The 19,689-nt window shown below is 41.4% G+C and overlaps 1 protein-coding gene across 1 annotated transcript; it reads right to left on the bottom strand.

The window, feature by feature from the left end:
- Positions 1 to 8,210: 8,210 nt before the first annotated feature.
- LOC128454168 (macrophage mannose receptor 1) lies at positions 8,211 to 19,599 on the bottom strand. Its single transcript, XM_053437446.1, has 31 exons — positions 19,408 to 19,599; positions 18,656 to 19,012; positions 18,103 to 18,273; positions 17,717 to 17,872; positions 17,254 to 17,364; positions 16,966 to 17,103; positions 16,667 to 16,843; positions 16,362 to 16,513; positions 16,020 to 16,133; positions 15,628 to 15,743; positions 15,397 to 15,545; positions 15,102 to 15,301; positions 14,850 to 14,965; positions 14,635 to 14,707; positions 14,368 to 14,521; positions 13,826 to 13,864; positions 13,292 to 13,455; positions 13,124 to 13,185; positions 12,818 to 12,918; positions 12,529 to 12,671; positions 12,303 to 12,405; positions 11,925 to 12,052; positions 11,601 to 11,645; positions 11,404 to 11,506; positions 10,875 to 11,107; positions 10,390 to 10,555; positions 9,979 to 10,140; positions 9,753 to 9,869; positions 9,350 to 9,505; positions 8,948 to 8,977; positions 8,211 to 8,843 (listed from the first exon to the last, which is right to left on the bottom strand). The coding sequence occupies exons 1-31, from the start codon at positions 19,508 to 19,510 to the stop codon at positions 8,596 to 8,598; spliced, it is 4,287 nt and encodes a 1,428-aa protein (XP_053293421.1). The 5' UTR covers positions 19,511 to 19,599; the 3' UTR covers positions 8,211 to 8,595.
- Positions 19,600 to 19,689: the final 90 nt, after the last annotated feature.

The raw sequence follows: 19,689 nt of genomic DNA, 5'->3' as shown, positions 1-19,689 counted from the left end.
AAGCATGCAGCTATTGATGGAGTGAGTGGTTTGAGCGTTTTTTTTTGTTTTAAAGTTGGGATTTCTTCCCCCCCTTTTCAGATGTGGAGGTGAGAGGGGGTTTCTGGCAGCGCCTTGGTCCTTCCCCGTCATTGAAGTCATCTTTGGGAGTGGAGAAGGAGGGCGTCTGCTCCTAGTTTCGCCAACGGGGTTAAGTGTCTGGTCTCTCAGTGGAGCCTGGAGGAACACGTGGCACAATGTCTCTCATTGCTTCATCCACACATTTCCGTATTTACTCCTCTGTCCCAGGATGCATCCCATGTGTTGGATTTCGGTCACCACATCTATACTCCTGGTACTGATAGGGTTTCCGTCTGTTCCAGCCCCTACTCCTCTGTTGAGAGGGATTCAGGTGCTGAGGTCGAAACTGTTTGTGGGGCTGGTTGAAATCCTCACCCCCTTGGTTTTGTGGGGCGCCCTGTTGGAAGGGTCGCTGTTCCTGGTTCTCTTTGCTGGGGTTCATCTTGGCGTGGGGAAAGTTGTCATCTTTCAGCGCCGGGTCCACATTTAGTTGGATTTGAACTGCCAGAACCACGTTGTCGTCTTCGTTGAACCCTCGGTTGTCTGGGTCGAAGCGATAAATGTCTTTTTTAAGGGGCTCTAGCTGCCGGGTGCAGATTTCCTCTCTTTGAGGGGGTGCTGAGTCATCAGGGTCTTCTGAATTGTGTGTGCCACAGTATTCATCTTTGTGGCCACCATCTCTTGCACCGGGAGTGGAGGACCATCCAGGACGCGACCGTGAGTCATGGTGCGCCCCTGCCTGAGTGGCAGACTGGGAAATCTCCTTCAGCCCTCCAGGACGGATTCCTTCCGTCGTTGTGGTGTGGATCAGCATGGCTCCGTGCAGGATGTGTTCCTTCTGGCTGGAGTGGATGCTGTGTGTCCGCTGGAAAGGCATTTGGAGTGCCTCATAGCGGTCCCAGGTCACTGCACGTCTAGGGGTTGAGTCCGGCCCCCCCTTTGGTGTTGAGGGGGTTGGAGCGGTCGACTGCTGGGTGTGTCTGGCTCTCCAGAGCAAAGCTTCCTCTGCAAGAGGGTTGCGTAGCTGTGCTCGCAGCTTTTCTCCCAGTGTCTCTGTTCCGCTGGCTTCACCGGGAATGACGTCAGCTCCTGGCCGTCGTCAGGGATATCAGCTCGAGGGGGGGCAGCTCTGTTTGACTGTACCCCCCCTTTCTGCTGACCTTTGACCTTCCGTGCAGAGCTTCGTGCTCCTGCACCGCCTGGTCCTGTTCTGTGCGGGTCTCGATGATATGCCGCAGGTGGGAGTTTTTCTCCTGCTCCGCTCGACATGCTGCTGGCATGGCCTGGAGCTCCTTCGCATGTTCTTGGGCTTGCAGCTCGGCTCTCTGCTGGTAGAGGAGTGTCAGTTGACCCAGAGCATGGGGTATTTTTGGATGCGGGCCAGTGGGGTTGATCAGGTGAATGGACAGTTCTTTAATCTTACGATCGCAGGTACTTAAATCATACTCACTCAACTCACTCACTTCATCACTAGAAAAATTGATCAGACTGGCGACTGTCTCTGACAGGTCGTCTGGTCTTGAGGGAGCCCTGCCCCAGTGTGGTCCATGCTACTCATCTTCTGAGTGCGCAAACACCTGGTGGGCTGCTCAAGCTTGCTTAGATAAAAGCGGACAAAAACTCAATTATAGCATTTCTATAAAAATTGCTCAGACTGGCGACTGTCTCTGACAGGTCGTCTGGCCTTGAGGGAGCCCTTGCCCCAGGATGGTCCATGCTACTCATCTTCTGAGTGCGAAAAGAGCCTGGTGGGCCGCTCAAGCTTGCTTAGGTTAAAAGCGGATAAAAATTTAATAAACACTACACAAGATGCACAGGTGAGCTTCACTCTGTGTCTATATAGTAGCGCTATGTAGGATAGCTCGATGGCTCAATCCTTAAGACCTAGTTGGTTAACAAACAAGTCTCAACAAAACTAGTCTCTCAAATCTAGTTTGTTTCCTTAAAATTAAAAAGCATGCAGAAAATCTCCTATAAAAATATTACTAACCTACTGAAACGTAGTCAGCAACCAACCATAGCTATACACAACGCCTGCTTAGCAAAGGGAATTAAGAATAAAGAAAATTCAAAAAGAGAAATAAATTTCCAAAATTATTTTTCTCTTAAGAAAATTAATTATAATTATTGTGCATGGAGATGACACAACCACTAATATGCAATAAGAATCCAACCACGGATACACAAGGCAATAGTATACCTGTTTGGCACAGGTGCAAAGGGATTACAAATAAAAAATTCAAAGAGAAATAAATTTCCAAAATTATTTTTCTCTTTAAGAAATTAATCATAAATATTGTGCATCGCGAATACACAACCACCGATTGCACTCTGCAGCCAACCACAGATACGCAAGGCACGAGTATACCTGTGTTGCAAAGGTGCAGGGGAATTTAGAAATTAAAAAAAAAATTATTTGCAGAGAAATAACTTTCAAAATTATTTCTGGATCATTGTACACAGTATTATGATACAGCTGGAGTTAGATAGTCTCACGCAGGGGCACCATTTATGTTGCATGCGTGAAGCGTTCCGCCCTCACACGGGGATCCATTTATGTTGTGAGGGATAAAAAAAAAGTTTTGGAAGGAAAAAAAAAATTAATTATCTTTTTCTTCAAAAATTAATTTCTGGGGGAAAATGAATCTGGATTATTGTACAGTATTATGATACAGCTGGAGTTAGAATCCCTCACACGGGGCACCATTTATGTTGTGCAATAGTAGGAGTAGAATTGACGTTGGCTAATTATTAATAATCATGAAATATGATTATTAAAATAACAATTATTTCTTAAAAATAATCAAAAATGATAAAGCTATTAATTAAGAAATGTAACACATTTAATTAGAAATGATACGGTTATCCATTAATAATAGTTAAAATAATTAATGAAAACAATAAAATTATCAATTAAGAATAATACAAATCTGTAATCATTGCTTATTGTCGCGGGGCACCACCCTGGTTACAGGGACCAACGATACAATCTATAAATATCAGTCTCATAATGATAAATGTCAAATCAATAATCTCAATATTTAATATTAATAATTATTTAATTAACAGTGAAGGCTACTAAGTTCGAGCACAGGCAATCATAATCCAGCTGTATTCACATACACATGTACAAATAATCACAGAAATACAAATACTTTAATTACAAAAGTATTTATTAAAAAGGGGAAATAAAGTTAATGTTATTCAATGATTCATCATTTTAACAAGCTCCGATATTTCAAAGATAAACACAGCAGCAGCACAATTCAGACAATACATGTAAAACCGGCGTTCTACCTATGTATGTCTGTCTCGGTGTGTGTCTGTGTCAAAGTGTCTCTCTGTGTGTGTGTGTCTATGTGTATGCATGTGAAATAAAGTTAGTGTTATTTAATGATTCATCATTTTAACAAACTCCCATATTTCAAAGATAACAACAGCAGCAGCACTTATCACAATTCAGAAAATACATGTAAAACCGGCGGTCTACCTATGTATGTCTGTCTATGTGTATGTGTGTGTGTCTGTGTCAAAGTGTCTCTCTGTGTGTGTGTGTGTGTGAGAGAGAGCGAGAGAAAGAGAGAAAAGAAAGGGGCGTGGCGATGACGCAGTCACTTGGTGACGTCACATCTAAGATGGCGGCCGATCATGATTCGTGGAATCAAGGCCTAAAAACTCTCAAAATGGCGGATTGACTACAAAACAAGATGGCGGAGCCGTTATGAATTTAGAGCCAGAATGGGAGGAGAGGGAGAGAGGAGGCGTGGCAATAATAGACTCAAAATGGTGGGTTTAACTTGCGTTATTCAAAATGGAGTCTATGTTAATGACACCATGTGGCCGGAGCTCACACTGGTGGTCGTCACATGAATTACACCAAGGGATTTTCAGACAAAGAGAATTCTTTGTCTCTGCTTCGGCGTTCGGCCGCATGGCTTCCAGATGTGTCCAGCCTCTCTGAATATAGATTTAACTATGTTACATGAACTGTATTCTAAATACAGATCGGATGTATGTATAGGTCGGTTTAGAAGGAGAGAGAGAGAGAGAGAGAGAGAGAGAGCATACAAGGAGAGAGCAAAGCTCTTAAAAGCACCGTCAGAGACAAGTTACATTTACTTTAACACTCAGCACCCAAGTGGCGTTGTGTGCTGAGGTTTGACCGGTAAAGTCTCTTTAAAGTTGTTCAAACGGTCACAATGAGCTGGAGACGCTGCTCACGGCGCTTAAAAACTGTGGCACAAGGCCGTAACCGGAAACCGGAAGTGGCGAGTCGCCGCTAAACATTAGAGACTCGGCGGTCTCATACAAAACAAATACGTTCAAGTATTAAAACAATACGCTACGTATTAGATTAACATCTGCCCAGACAATAAAGCCTCTTACTGTACCACCCTCGCGGTGTGCGTGCGCGTCGGGCCAGTGAATCACGTGGTCTCTCAAGCGGTCTTCGGCCGCTGGACCGGACAAACAGCGGATTTGCTCGTGCTGCTTCGATGGGATGAACGTCGTCCTTCTTCTTCAGGGATGTGGAGCTCGTGCTCCTCAGCGGAATGAATCTCGCGCTTCTGCAGGGGATGAACAGCGGTAACGCCGCTGTGGATTTTGGAAAGAAAGTCTGTGATGCTCGACCGGCGAGCGAGTTCCTGTGCGCGGCCTCTTCAAGTTAAAATAACAAAAGTCCTTTTGAAAATAAAAACGTCGACTGAATAAAGAAATAAAAGAAATGAAAATAAAATAACTCTGGTTGATAAACTAAAGTTAAGGTTGCCCCCGTTAGCAACTGAATCAGCTGAGAGGCCCCGAAGGGGGCCTGGTGTTGTCTTCAGAGCAGGGTAAAAATGGCAGCGATTATTGGGGTCTCAGTGGTTTTGTTCTACCTGAGAGGTCCTCCTCCTTGAGGAGTTGGTCATAGGATGATGCTGGCTTTAAGCCAATTGAGTGTCAGAAATGGATCTGAGTGGGCGGGGCTTGGAACTGAGCGGGGGTTTCTGGGAAAACCCCAGGACATTTCTCCACCACCAGGGGGAGATTCTTGAGCCTGCAGGAGGATGTTTCCCGCCCAAAGTTTAACAACCCTTTGTTCCTCTCGGCTTCAGTGTCTGGTGGCCCCCCGCTGGGCTCTGGCCCAACATATAGTAATACTATTGTAGTGAATGTGACTTACATAATTCACCCTGGTTCTTAGTCTGGTTCTATACACTGTTGTTTCATGCAGTTATTTAATTAATGTGTTAGGCATAAGTATGACTGTGCCGGGATCGTGGTCCCTTTAAATATCCTATGTGTGTGATGACGTTGAGCCAAATGATTGCTGGGTAACGTGAGGACGTTGAGCCCAAGGCTTGCTGGGTAACGGGACAGCGCCAATTTGTTTTCAGTGTTTTGATATGTTAAAATAAATGGGACACAGACTTGTGTGCCCAACTTGATGAATTGCCTTTTGTGTTTAAATGCGATTTCCACACTGGTGACCCCGACGTTTGTTTGCTTGACGTATTCACAAACACGACTCGACCATGACCGCGAACGCTGTTACCCTCAATCTCCCCGAATTCTGGGAATCATCAGCGTCGGCATGGTTTGCCCAGACTGAAGCGCAGTTCGCATTGCGGGAGATAACCGCTGATACAACACGGTACTACTACGCTGTGTCAGCTCTCGGAAACTCAACAGCGTCCCGAGTGGTGAGTCTCCTTAAACACCCTCCAGCTACGGAGAAGTATGCAGCGCTCAAAGCCAACCTGTTAAAGACTTTTGAACTGTCCGAAGCTGAGAGAGCCAGCAGGCTTGTCTCCCTCTAAGGACTGGGTGATAGCAAACCGTCTGAGCTCATGGACCATATGCTGGATCTCCTGGGCGAGCACCGACCCGGTTTTCTTTTCATCCAATTTTTCCTGCGTCAGCTGCCTTCCGAAGTCAGAGCTGCGTTGGCCAACACCGCAATCACTGACTGTCGACAACTGGCTGAAGAGGCTGATAAATTACTATAATAATAAAAATGATTGCCTCAAATAGATTTTTTTTCGAGCACAAATGCTAAAGATTATAAAGTGTTTTAACTTTGTTTTAGGACTGTTGGTCCCACAAATCATGCAATGTGTACCGTTTCCGAATTTTTTGACATTTTCTATCATTTATATTATTATTATTAGTTTCAGCCCAGAAAAGGTCATCAATTAATTAAATCACATGACAAAGTTAAATCATTCAGTCTGTTCTTGGCTTCCGTACATTGATTTTATGATTTTTCTCTCTAGAAAGTCACATATGTGTGATCAACTTACGTGTGTATTTATTACCAGATGCATATCTTCAGAAGTGAATTGTTTATGTTAAACATTGGTACTGAAAGTCCAACTATTTTTCTACTTGATTCCAAAGGGAAGTCATTCTTTGCTTCGTACTTTTTAAATCATATTTATTGACTTGCATTTGCTCTGTCTGGAAGCATGAATAATCTTTTGGGGACACTGACTTGTGTTATATGCTGATTCCTCTATGCATCTAATTGTGATAAATTGTGATAAATAAAGTGCTTCAATTCAATCTCTATGCATTTGTACATACTTCATTATTGCCTTGTTAGGTAAATATAGGGAGAAGCAGAGAGCTGGCTGCACTGTCTGGTCTCAACTTGAGTTCATTTCAGTACAATGTTTTTGTTCTGTTTGTTTGTTTGTGTGTTTTGTACGGCATTCAGACCTTGATTTTGACAAATATGCATTCTGTTGGTGCAAATCATTAAATATGTTAAACGAAGAATGTGTTAAAGGGGACATATTATGAAAAATCCACTTTTGTATTGCTTGTACACGTTAATGTGAGTATCTGGCATGTCTACCGTCCCAAAAACTCTGGAAAAAAACAATTCCCGCGATTTGTTGTGGTTCCTCTATGTAAGAAAGAATAGAGTGTGTCGAATGGGAATACGACCAGAATTGACGTCACAGTCGGTCTACATGGCATATGTAGTGTGTGTGTGTGTGTGTGTGTGTGTGCGTGTGTGTGTGTGTCGGGGGCGGGGCAGTGAGAAGGGGGATGGGTTGTTGGTGAGAGGGGGGGCGGGGCGGTGAGAGGGGGGGGGCGGGCAGGGCACTCAAAACAGGTCAATCTGAGGAAGGCTGTTTTAGACAGGGTAAAAAGGGTGCTGTTTTAAATGATCCTTGTGGTTTTTTGACCAAAAAATGTTACAGACATTTCATTAAGACCCCAAGGAGCCATATCAACTGTGGTGAAATGGGCATAATATGTCCCCTTTAAGTTTTATTTTATTTTAAGATAAAAGCACCTGCAACAGTATACTCAGACCACACATTTTGATAAATAATAATAATAATAGGTTGGATTTACATCGCACCTGCCAACAAACCCACGCCTGCTTGGCAGAGTTAGAAAAATAAATAAGTATTAAAAGACAATGTGTTTAATGACATTTATTTGAAGATAATTGCACCTATTTCATTTATTATTCAGACCATAATGACATTTACTTGACGATAACAGCACCTACCTTGATTTATACTATTCACACCACAAATTTTGCAGTATAATAATAATCATAAAACAAACCAAGGACGGAAAACAATATTACTGCCCTTTCATGTAAACGGGTGACACAGCGCCCCCATGGTAATAAGTGCCCACAGCCAGCCTTTGTGGACAAAAACGGTACTGCACCTTTACCAACGACTGTCGATGGCCGAAGGAAACGCAGGTGACCTAAACCTAAACCTAAACCTAAACCTAGACCTAAACTTAAACTCTAAACTCTTCGATGGCCTCACAACAACGTTTAGAAAGTTAACAACTCACATTGGGCTAAATTACCGGATGAGTTAACATTAACTTAGCTCGCTGTGATGCTAATGATGGAGTCTGGTAGGAGATTTGTCAACAACACAGCTTGAATTACACCAGGAGCTTTTATGACAGGGAGGCCAAATGGAGGAAGGAAAGGATAGACTTTGACTTTAAATAACGTGAGTCAGATTTGGTTAATGGTTAATGTCTTTGAGTTGTATCTGTACACCTGAGCTAGCGGAGGTTTTATTGAAATGCTAGTAACTACCAGTCAGTAACCATTAGCCAAAGTGAATTCATTGGTTACCTGATAAGAAATGAGTAAGAAATAATGCAACAAGTGAAGATTTATTGTTTTTTGCCAAGTTTAATGTTAATTTTAACAGTGACAGGTCTAGAGATTTCAAATTAAAAGCAATGACCAGCATCTAGTGGGCATAAGCATAACGTGACATTCCTTTACATTCAGTCATACATCAAAAAAGAAAAAGTAAAATACTAATTATTCCCATTGAGACATCCTAGAGCCTAAATTCTGTTCCATGAGGTTAGACATCGCCAACTCAGCTGAAACTCACATTTAGTGACAAACTGTTAAATAACTGAATATAGACCGTATATAGTAAAAAAAAAGAAATTATAGCAAAACATAAAAGAAGCATCAATGTGTAATACATCAGTCGGGGATATACAGTACAGTGTATGTCCCACTAGATTATGCTACTTGATAAATCACAGAGCTATAATAGGCTCAGGGGTTTCCTCCTCTGCTTTCTCTATCAGTTTATTGGTGTCCACCACATCGGGCTGAGATCGTTCCCGGTTGAAGTACAGTGGATTGTCAAAGGTGGGTAACGAACCGGGGGACTTCTTGTAGATGAAAAATCCAACGGCCATCAGTGAAGACGCGATGGCAATGATCAGCACCACAATCAAGCTTGTGTGGACACGGCTGCGAGGATCTGGACCTTCATGTGGTTCTGCACAGATTCAGTCCAAAGTGATCAGTCCGAACATTCCAAGACAAAATTTTACTTTGAATTGATCTCACTACACAAATTAAGGGGAAACATGTGTAACTTACCAGGTTTTGTGCCTGGATCAGTGGGCATCACTGACGGGGAAGAGGATAGGAATGGTTACATAATGAATCTCTCACGGAATATTTGTAATTTTAATCTATTCCACCCCTACATCCAGGTCGATTTTTTCCATTAAGATGGGCAAAGCAGTGAGGCTCTGCACCTATAAATGCCGGGGTAACCTTGACACATCCCCTGTGCTCAGAAAGCAATATCTTCCAATATCGGCTAAAAACCAAATATCTCCTAAAAACTAAAATATGTTTTTTATTAGCTTTTTGCTAGTGTTTTCTATTGTTATTAGTATTGTTGAGTACTTAATGCTTCATGTACTAATTTCTAGAATAAGGTAATGTCATTATTAAAATATATTCTTTTAAACTGTGTGGGTGTGATGATCATACCTTTAGGAGTTTTACAGATGTATGGTCGATCATGCCATCTGCGACCTGATCGCCAAGTCCCATCTGAGGTTCCGATACTTCCAAAGTCCGAATCGGGCTCAGCTTCAGCCCAGTTGGTGTAGTCCATGATGGTTTTATCCAACCACATCCATGTCCCTGTGCGCAACACAAACATATCCATATCATTAAGCAACTGTATCTGCTAGCTACACAAGGCAACACAAGTAAAAGAGGTAAATTACGTTTTAGAAAATATTGTATTTGAGCTACAATTCAGTCAATTTGGTTTCTTCCTAGTTTAGCTCGCTTTGATCAGCAGAACGTTTTTCATGATTGGTTTGTCTAATTCATTTTTTCTAAACTAATTTTAGTTAGTAGAATCGTTTGAAATTATCTTTAATACCTTTATGAGTTTTATACAGGCCGGTCCAGAACGAGCTGTGGCTGTCTACAAATATTTCCACGTTGCTTTTGAGGAACTGTTGCTCAGAGGGATCTTCAATGCTAGCCAGGACTCCACCTTCACACAAAAAAGAGACAGATTCAAGCAATTAATGGGCAAATATTGCAGCTTTTTCTCAGTCTATACTAGTGAGAGTGACATTCTCTCTGAACTGAGTGTCTCTTACCATGCCGTACACAACTGCTGGCTGCATTTGCCCATTCACTCTCCTCTGTGACAAACAAATAACAGTAGCCCCTGAATGGCAGCCAGGAAAAGCTCTGGTGGTACTGTACACTCTCTTCCGGGCAAACTCCGGGGAATTTGGTTGATTCTGTTGGTGCCACATCTGTGAGGAACAGAGATGGTGATGACATTCGATAAAGAACTTCACATAGTGGAACTCTTGATCATTGTTATACAACAACATGTCTACAGTACCTCATGACAGTCACAGTTAATGGATAGGAGAAACAAGCAAACATCATTCTTACCTGTACAGTTTGTAAATCAAAATTTACAATGTAATCCTGCACAGTTTGAGTCTTCGAATGAATGATGGACTGTATCAATTAATGTTTGTCTGGTCAACACGTACCTGTAGACTGAATACACACACTATTCATGGTCCGATTGCAAAAAGCAGTCCTCCATTTTCCATCCAAGTCCAAGTACACACAAGGTTGGTCCCTTCTTGGTTCCTCGTCAGCCCAGTTGGCGAAGTTCAAGTGCCAGCCATCAATATACCTAAAATACCCCCCCGTCTGAAAGCAAGTGTGGATCACATTATTAAGAATGCTGCTAACATTCAACAACATTTGTATTGCTGTTTGAAATACACTTCTATAAGGCACTAGCAACAGGTTAAACAAATGTACAGTTTTATATTATTGTTGTAGCAGAATAGTCATATGTCTTGTGGAGGTTTTATGCCGACTGTCATGAAGCCAAAAATCTTGCTTAATCAAATCTGCAATGTAGCTCAAGTTATATTACTAGAAGATGTTTTTAAGGTATGATTTCACTGGAACTGAGAGTTTTTGTGCAATAGTACAGACATTTTAGACATTTGCAGCATTTTACCTGCTGCTTGTTCAGTCCAATCCAAAGAGGAGCTTTGAGATTCATAGCCAGCAGTTCAACATAGGCCTGTGTCCATTCATTTCGCAGGTTAACCAGGTTGGCTTTATCATCTTCACAATGTCTCTGAGCATCGTCCCAGGTCAGATTTTGAGTCACAGCCTTGATGCTGTCGTTTCCCAGAGCTACGTAGATGCTAGGAACCACTGGTTCTGGTTTAGACGGGCTATTTGGGTCTGTAGAGAGCAAGACAGAAATTAAGCGATTAGCTTATTCTTTCACATAAGAACTTTGCCAATTATTTACAAAACTTGTCTTTATATTACTGCTAACAATTTCCAAAACAATGTTTCTAAATCTTACTCTTAATACATGGGCTGCAACTAAAGTAAACCTTGACTTTTGGGGACGAAAGGGTCTGTATAGCATTTGCACTTGGGGCCTCAATGTAATATACTATTCTAAAACAAAATGTTGCATGATCAGCTTTTAGGACATAGTCACTTTCAAAACACAGACTGGATGAACTCACCAAGATTTCGATGACAGACAAAACGATTGGAGTCATTGCAAGATTTAATCAACCATTTCCCTGTGCCAATGGAAGGATTGTTGTTCATCACAACGCAGTTTTCCTGGTAGAGTACAGATGAGTTTTAAAAATGTCAATTTTATTTCACTCCAACATGAACATTTTAAGTTAGTGTTTTTTGGTACTTGAAATGTTACCTCATTCCATCTTTGATAAAAGGTCCCAGGACGACGTAGATGTTTCTACAGGAGAATTTTTTTTAAATTAATACATTAGCATGCTGTTAAAAACACTTAATTTGTCAAGTACATCAATACTAAACTTCAATCCCATCTCTGTTTAAAAATGGGCTTCTTGTTTCAATTGTTCACATTAAACACACAAAACTGTAAAGATGCAGTGACAAACCCTCAAGCCCATTTCTTCATCATTGCAGCAACATGAGAAGTTAAGCCACTGTAGTTAAGAGAGACATAGGATTTATAGCTGGTAATGTACATGACAGTTTTACATATACTTACAGCATATCCCCAGTTGGTGTATCGCCTTGGCTTTCCATCCGTCCAGTAAAATCCCTCCTGTCTTTTACTATTCAAACCTATCCACAGATCTGCAGATGCTATTGTAGCCATTGTAGTGATTAGAAATGCTGAAAGAAGAAAGATAGAAGTTAGGTAAGGTTTCTGTTTTCCAGTCAGAGTTAGATGCCAGGTTAGGGTTAGCTGACAATTGGGTAGGGTTAGCACTCCTAATAGAAGGGTACAATAAATTTTTTTTGCTGGAATATGATTAATTAACAGTACAAGTCAAGATCCTTTTTCTAGCATAGACTTGCTATTGTACACTTAATTGTATATGATTGTGATCATCACAAATACATAAACAGAAATTAACCAAACCTTGCACTCGTCTCGTAGGAATAGAGACCAAATTTCCTCCAATGGTTATGCAGTGTTTTCTTGCTTCTTCCCAGTTGATGCTCCGGCTATTGATGCTATAACACTGCAGACAACAAATGAAGACATTTTTGTCCCTCGACAACCAAGCGCTATGATTTTTTTGATTAAGCGTCTGCATTTTTTTTTCCACAATCAAACTCTATTAAGGCTGACAGTGATTTCTAACCTTCGAGTCAAATTTAATCCACCTAATGGGGCAGCCGCCTACAGGAGGAACCGTGGGGGCCACGGTAGTGTTGGCAGGCGCTGAGCCTCCTCGTTTACAAATGGACATGTGCTCTTGGCCACAATTGATGGAACGCCAGAAACCTGTGAGCACAGCAGAGATACAATGAGACACATTTCACCAGTAACATTTTACTCGTCATTTATTTATTTCATTCATATACTATGACACCTTAAATTTGACTTCCTTTTATTTGTTATTTGCTCTGAAGCTGTTTTGGTATACTCACCCGTATAATAAGTCATAGATACACAGTTCTCATCAAAGGCATCAGCAGTAGGTTGATTTTCATCCCATTGTTGCACTGACAGGGAAGTGCCATCCATCCACCTTTAAGCACACACAAAAATGTATTCTGTACTCATGTAAACAATCACCTGACACCAGATCTTTTTTAATCCATAAACCCCATTTATGTAAATATCACGTTACCTCACTGAAGCTAAGGATGCACATGCTTTAATGTTACTGTGACTTTAATCCTTGAAAATTACATGGAGGCCCAAGATTTTTGTCTTGGTTCATTAATACTCACCAAAATGACCCGTCAAGATCCACAGACATACCAATATAAAATTGCAAATAGCCTCTGGATATCTGTGAAAGCAAACACAGAAATACATGGAAGCTTTAATAAAAGAAAAAAATCTTGTTATTAAATGCCAAATTTGAGTGCTGTTTACCAAACAGACAAAATACTGACCTGTTTCCATAAGAAGATGTTTTCCTCTCTAGTGCTGATAGATACCAAGTCGCCATGCCTCTGCTTACAGTAGTGACGAGCCTCTTCCATGGGCATTGACAATTTGTTGAGGAAATACTGACTCCCTCTCCACAAAAGCCATCCATCTGAAGTGGTGTTGTAATCTGCAAGAAACATTGAACCTTTTTTTTTTGGCCTCCTCACTCTATAACAAATAATTAACCTTCCTACTGTATGTACACAACATAAAAATGCATATTTCTAATGTTATTAAAAACTAGAGACAGAATTTTTTTTCTGTCCAGCATCTAAATCGCCTGCTATTAACAGGAAACATTGCAGCAATTCAAAATGCAAGCCACGTACAGTATCGCTTTAAGTAATCTATATCTAAAAAGGTTTTATGAAAGAATACTTAGACCAGACTAACACCTACAGTCAACTGTAGGAATTGCTGTGCTACTAGCCAGAATTACTTAAAAAGTGTTCATGTGACATGTTTTGTGGATCTGTGGCTTTACGATGTCAACTTACCCACTGTGGTGGCGTTCGGAGGGGGTTTTGGAGTCACTCCTGCACAGACACAAACAGCTGTCAATGTCAATCACAATAAAGCTAAAACAAAGCTAACAAAGCAAACATTCCTACTACTAACAGCACTTATTAATATTCAATATGACACTTGCTGTGCGATCTCGCACTGTGGGGGAATGGAGCTCATGACAGCAGCATTAGCAGAAATTGGGGATTGGATTGTCACTTTGGTTCCCCATGGTTTGATCTGGTTTAGTATAGCAATAGTAAAAAATGTCTACATTCCAAACAGCTCTGCCATAAATTCTTTTTTTTACAAATATAATAATGTTTACTTTTGAACAACACTTGCCAGAGAGGTATTAGGTTAATTGTATGTTTATTTTTGGGGTTGTTGATTCCTTTCTTTAACATGTTTGAGTTCATGAAATATGTAGCATGGGGGAAGCTTATAGAATGGGCGAAGGCAAAAGTTTACGATTAATTTCTCTTCAGAAGAGACGAAGTATAAGCATTTAGTTCATATTCTTTCTCTACTGTACCTGCGCGGATCTGGCACAGCCAGTCATTGTAACTCTCACAGTTCACATCATTCCAGGACCCGGACTCATCCCAGTGTTGAATTACGAATTCAGCACATGATTCTGCATTATTAAAGTTGTTAGGCTCTCCTTCTTGCCAGTGCTGGAAGTTTAACTGTGAACAAAACAAAACAAAAAATAATATACTCATAGTAAATAAGAATAAAATACATGTACAGAAAAAATGCTGAGATATGTTTGAGTTATGAAATTAGTTGTAAAACTAACCGGAGATCCATCGCTCCATGTATAACCGGTGCTTGTGTCAGGAACATGAAGCCCAATCCAGGCCTTTCCATGGCTACAGTACGATTGAAAAAACACACATCAATAATCTGACCATCTAACATTTCACAAAGGCTGACATTCACTGCTGAAATAATGCTTTGGATATCAGGGTTGTGTTCATCATCGGGTTCGAATTGTATTTAGTCGACTCATACCGTGCCACTAGTAGCTCCGCTGTGCTGTGGATGCTGAGCAGATCTCCTCCAATGGCCCGACAGTAATCCTTGGCCTCAAACCATGTCTTCTCAAGTGCCCGGGGCCCTGTAAAAAACTTCAAGACAAGAGGTGTAGGTTTGAAATTAAGTCGGCCAGATAAGGACAGTAATATCGTGGAGGATTTGTAATTGTTGGATCCTCATTTGACTTCTCTAACGTAGCCTGAATTTTGTATTTGGCTGTTGATGTACCTTAGCGCAGACGTTTCTTGTGCCCACTCGTGTCCAACCTTCAGCACACTGAAGAGCAGTTTGAGTGGGAGGTGGGGCGGTTACAACTGCCCCCTCGGCCAGGTGTTTGCAGATGTATTTTTCCTGGTTGGTGCAGGGCAGCAGATCCCAGAGTCCAGCCAAAATCCCAGTTGTCATTGCAACACAACCCTGTCGGTAACCTTGAGTGTTTGATTGAAACATGATCTAATTATAAAATTATGGCGTTTGCCGCTCTTCTCTACTGACTTAAGATGGGTTTCATATTTGTTCATACCTGGCATCTCGGCGTTCCAGTGTGTAAACAACACAGAGTCTCTGTTGGTCCACACAAACTCATCAAGGTCCTTCTGGTTCGAGAGCCCAAGCCAGAAGTATTTCTCTGGTCTCAACCCCACCAAGCTCACAAGGAAGGCATTATCCACCCTGGAAATATTTACACGTTTATTGAATTGTTTGAAGCAAAAACACTTGATTGCACTAGCATCACATGAAGAAAATGTCCTACCCATTTGAAACATCAGCTAAGTAGGAGTCTGAGCTCTTGCAGCCATCTTTGGCTTCATCAAAGGTCTTGGTCTCAGCTCCGACAAAGTAGCAGTAGGAACCATGTCTTTTCCAACCCTGTTGGAAATCGAGCTTGGATCAAACTGTGTTCAAGGGCTGTATATCAATTCTGTTGTTAAAGACATTGATCTGCAGTCCAGGTGTTTTAATACATTCTTAAGTTGTTCAAAGGTTACTTTATTTTAATCGGCTATATTATCTGTAAATCTGTAAATTCTGCATACATATATATATATATATATATATAGATACTTTTTACATTTCAGTTTGAGTCTTAAACACACACCCTCTTTAGCCACATGCTTTTTCATGTAGCATGTAAACTTCACTCACCGCTTTGCAGCCTATGTCCAGATCTAGTTCTTTTCCAGTGGGCTCAGTTTCACTCTGCTTCATACAGATGAAGCCGTGTTTCTCATCACACGAGCGATCGGCCCAGTTCCCATTCTGAAAGAAGAAAGCACCACTAAAACATAAATACTTTTTAGATTTACTGGGTAGATAATATCCAAACGTTTAAGCCTCATACATAAATGTTTAGATTTTTTGGGTGCAAACCGGATAAGTAGAAATTATGATTTGAGCTGACACGTCCCCCATGTATGATGTGTTCATGAACACATTTATGAATACAAGGATTTATATGCAGCATTATACCCACATAATGCTTTTTACCTCCCCCTTGATGAGAACACAGTCCTCTGTCTCAGTAGACATCGGTTTCCCATACTCCCAGCTGGTAAAGCTGACTGCAGAGTGGTCGCTCCAGTCAAACAGCCCCTCTGTCGTCCTGTCATTCAGTCCAATCCAAAGCTCGTCGTCGGATGCTATAGACATGGACATCAAAGAGTTGTATATGCTTTTTACATCGTATTTGATTATTATTTGTTTAAATCATCCCACAGCAAAAAATAGACTCGCACAATCTTGATTGTTTGAGAACATTGGACTGTCTTCATACCCGTGGCCTCCTCACTTACCAAATCCAAGTTGAGAGATGACAAAGCTTTGGTCCTCCACGTTGCGGATGCTGACCAAGTCTCCTCGCTCTTTGCGGCACTCTCTCTGTGCATCTGACCACGTTTGTAAAGAGCGCTGAAGGAGGAAGCAGTGACCACTGTAGGGAATCCATGGGCTTGCACAAAATCCTTGCTCAACTGATGATAAAAAAGAACATAGATAGAATACAAATATGAGGGATTGAATGACTGATCTTGTACAGTGAGCTTGTCACAACAAAATGCCAGTAGCCAGAGGAGGGATGAATATTCTTGTGTACTTTGGGGGGGAGTGGGTGGGACCATGTCTTTGTAGCAGACATAGCCCAGTCTCTTCACACAGGATGAACTTTGCCACAAGTGCTGCCCGACAGTTTCAAGAAATCCACAGTTGTGTCCTGGATTATGAAGTGGGTTTCCTTCAGAAGGAAAAAAAGAGATGATGGTTTAACTTGAGGTTGCTTCTGCAGAGTAGTGGACATTCAGATACATTATATCAAATCACTGATGCTTTGCTTGTATCCTCACTGAAATATGTTATTAGATAACTGATTTCCTGCAAGACTTACCTTCACTCCATCTCAAGTAGCGGAAAGGCTTCCCATTGGACCACTGCCAGCCGTGCTCTGGGTCCAGAACCACCCCGATCCAGAGTTTATATTTCCCAGATCCTACCAGTGCTGTGTGTGGTAGAGAGGAACGACGGAAAGGAAATAGACAGGGTAAAGAAATTGTTCCTCTTTTTCACACGGTTCCTTTTTTTGTTGCGTAATAAAAAATTCACAAAAAGACAGAAATCAAACTCAAACCATCACAGGCCTGCGAACCGTGTCTCTTTTATCCGGTTGAATAATATCATTTTATTTGTTTCAGGCTTTAGAAATAAGTATTTCCAACACAATGTAATGATCAAGGGTTCTTTAATTTAACAGACATTTCTATTTACACCAGAATATGTGGTTTGCGTGTAAGCAGACAAACCCCTTAGTATCTGTTTCAGTAACAGTAAAAATCCACCAAGTGGCACCTTACCTGAGATAAAAGCCTGTTCATTGGGATCTGAGACACTGACCAGGGTGGCGCCCTGTTGTTTGCAGCTGACCTGAGCCTGCGGCCATGTTAGAGCTGACTGAGTGTTGAGCTGGTAATATGATCCTGTTACCAGGTTTTTCGCCCAGTTGTCCTTGACTGAGGATTGATACAGAAATATGGCAAACGACAAGCTATAGTTAGTCTAACATTTAAATGAATCATCCAAAAGCAACCAAAACATTTATGTAGAATTGGGTTAGGGGTCTAACAAAGTGGTGAGTTAAGAATAGTCTTCCTAAAGATGCATATAATGCTTACATATACAAGACTCATTCATTCCTTCCTACTCACTGTCGCAAGATTTGGGTCCTGAAAACAGTACTCACCGGAAGTCGGGCAGTATCCCCACTGCTCATGTTCATATTTAGTTTCAACTGAACACCAAAGTCGCTTTGTTGAGGAGTCGTACGTGGTGCAATCCCCAAACCACCGGTCCTTGTACAGGAAGGGAAACATGCAGACTTTGCCAAACGCATTTCCTTCAAGTGTATAAAGTTCTAAAAGAGAAAATTTGAGTTTTGGTCAAATAACATCTGCTTCAATTGCACAAATGTTTCAGCATGGGTGTATTGTTAAGCCATTATTTGAGGACATACTTAATTAATATGCTTGTTGCATTCACTGTTGATTTACTCCAGACATCCACAGACAAAGTTTAATGTCAAGGATCTTGATAAATTGTTGTGCTTGATTAAATCTAAACAGTTCTGTATGAATCAATACGTGTTGTGATTAGTTATTTGATAAGTCCAGTAATAATCTGCCCATGGGGGCCTATTGCAGCCAAACAGAATCATATGAGCAAATTTAAACCGTTGTCTTCACTGTCATGGCTATACAATACTAGTTCCCTCCAAAGCAGTGGTTTCCATACTATACCTCTGTATGTTCTTGAGCAGGCACCACTGGATGTCCCCTGGATTGTGAAGAGGTTATTAGGCCCAACCGTTTTGGAGAGAGCAATGGATTCGTCGGCTTTGACTTCAATGTAGAGCTCTTTGCCTTTCAGGGCGATCAGTGTGTTATTCTTGCATTCCCACTTCTGGAGGTCGGTTTTGTCGTCACAGTCGTAGAGGCTCACTTCGCTCCCCACACTTTTACCCTGCGCTCCCAGGCACTTTTTGGTCGTGGGAGCGAAAAGCCGATTACCGGTCGTCCAGCGGACATCAAGGCAACGGGTAAATTTTTTCAACAGGCAAAACCCAGTGGCCTTGTTGGTGAGGGCGAATGGGGCATCTGTGGAGAGTATACACTTATAAAGTTGAATAAAATCAGTTAAAATTATGCTCCACACCATCATATTTGGACCAGCATGCATCACATGCATAGGTTTATATGTTTTTTGTATTTCAAACTTGCCTTGTAATAAATCTAAAAGAATTTCTGAACACAGAAAGATAGATATTGAAGCTTCTCTCTTTAAAAACATGCTTCCTGTTAAACTTTGACAGACTACAGTTGTATTCACAGCCTCCTTGAAACAAACCAGTCTGTCACTGCAGTTTTAGCATCCTAAATACAAATTAAAACAAAGGTCTCATAGAAGATATCAATTTATCATCAACCCGATTTTGTTCTTGAATGTTTCCAACCAAAAATGCAGAATAATCAATATCGAGTTCATACTGTACCGTTTGTTGATGAACAGTGGGATGTTAGAACGAAGAGCACGAAGGCTCCTAGCGTTATCCTTGGGGTGAGCATTCTTCTGGTAAGTCTCACAGCAGCAGACATCGTCCACGCGTTGCAAGCAGAGGACTAATGAGGTTGACCATGAAAAGGAGGGAATCTTAATAGCACACCCTTTTCATTGAGTAAGTGTCATGTTTCTGATTGGCACATTTCAACATTTTGCTACTAGTGAAAAAAAAGGGGTGGAGGGTTGGGAGGGAAGTAGGGGCAACGTACACACA

The sequence above is a fragment of the Pleuronectes platessa genome, chromosome 13 (assembly GCF_947347685.1).
Source record: "Pleuronectes platessa chromosome 13, fPlePla1.1, whole genome shotgun sequence".
NCBI classification, from domain to species: Eukaryota; Metazoa; Chordata; class Actinopteri; order Pleuronectiformes; family Pleuronectidae; genus Pleuronectes; species Pleuronectes platessa.
This window is presented reverse-complemented; position numbering and strand designations above follow the sequence as displayed.

Coding starts and splice junctions, on each gene's coding strand:
- LOC128454168 (XM_053437446.1), bottom strand. CDS start 19,510: ATGTCTGCTGCTGTGAGACTTACCAGAAGAATGCTCACCCCAAGGATA. Junction 13,865..14,367: donor GCTGTGCCAGATCCGCGCAG/GTACAGTAGAGA, acceptor GTGTCTGTGCAG/GAGTGACTCCAAAACCCCCT. Junction 11,108..11,403: donor TGTCTGTCATCGAAATCTTG/GTGAGTTCATCC, acceptor TGCTCTCTACAG/ACCCAAATAGCCCGTCTAAA.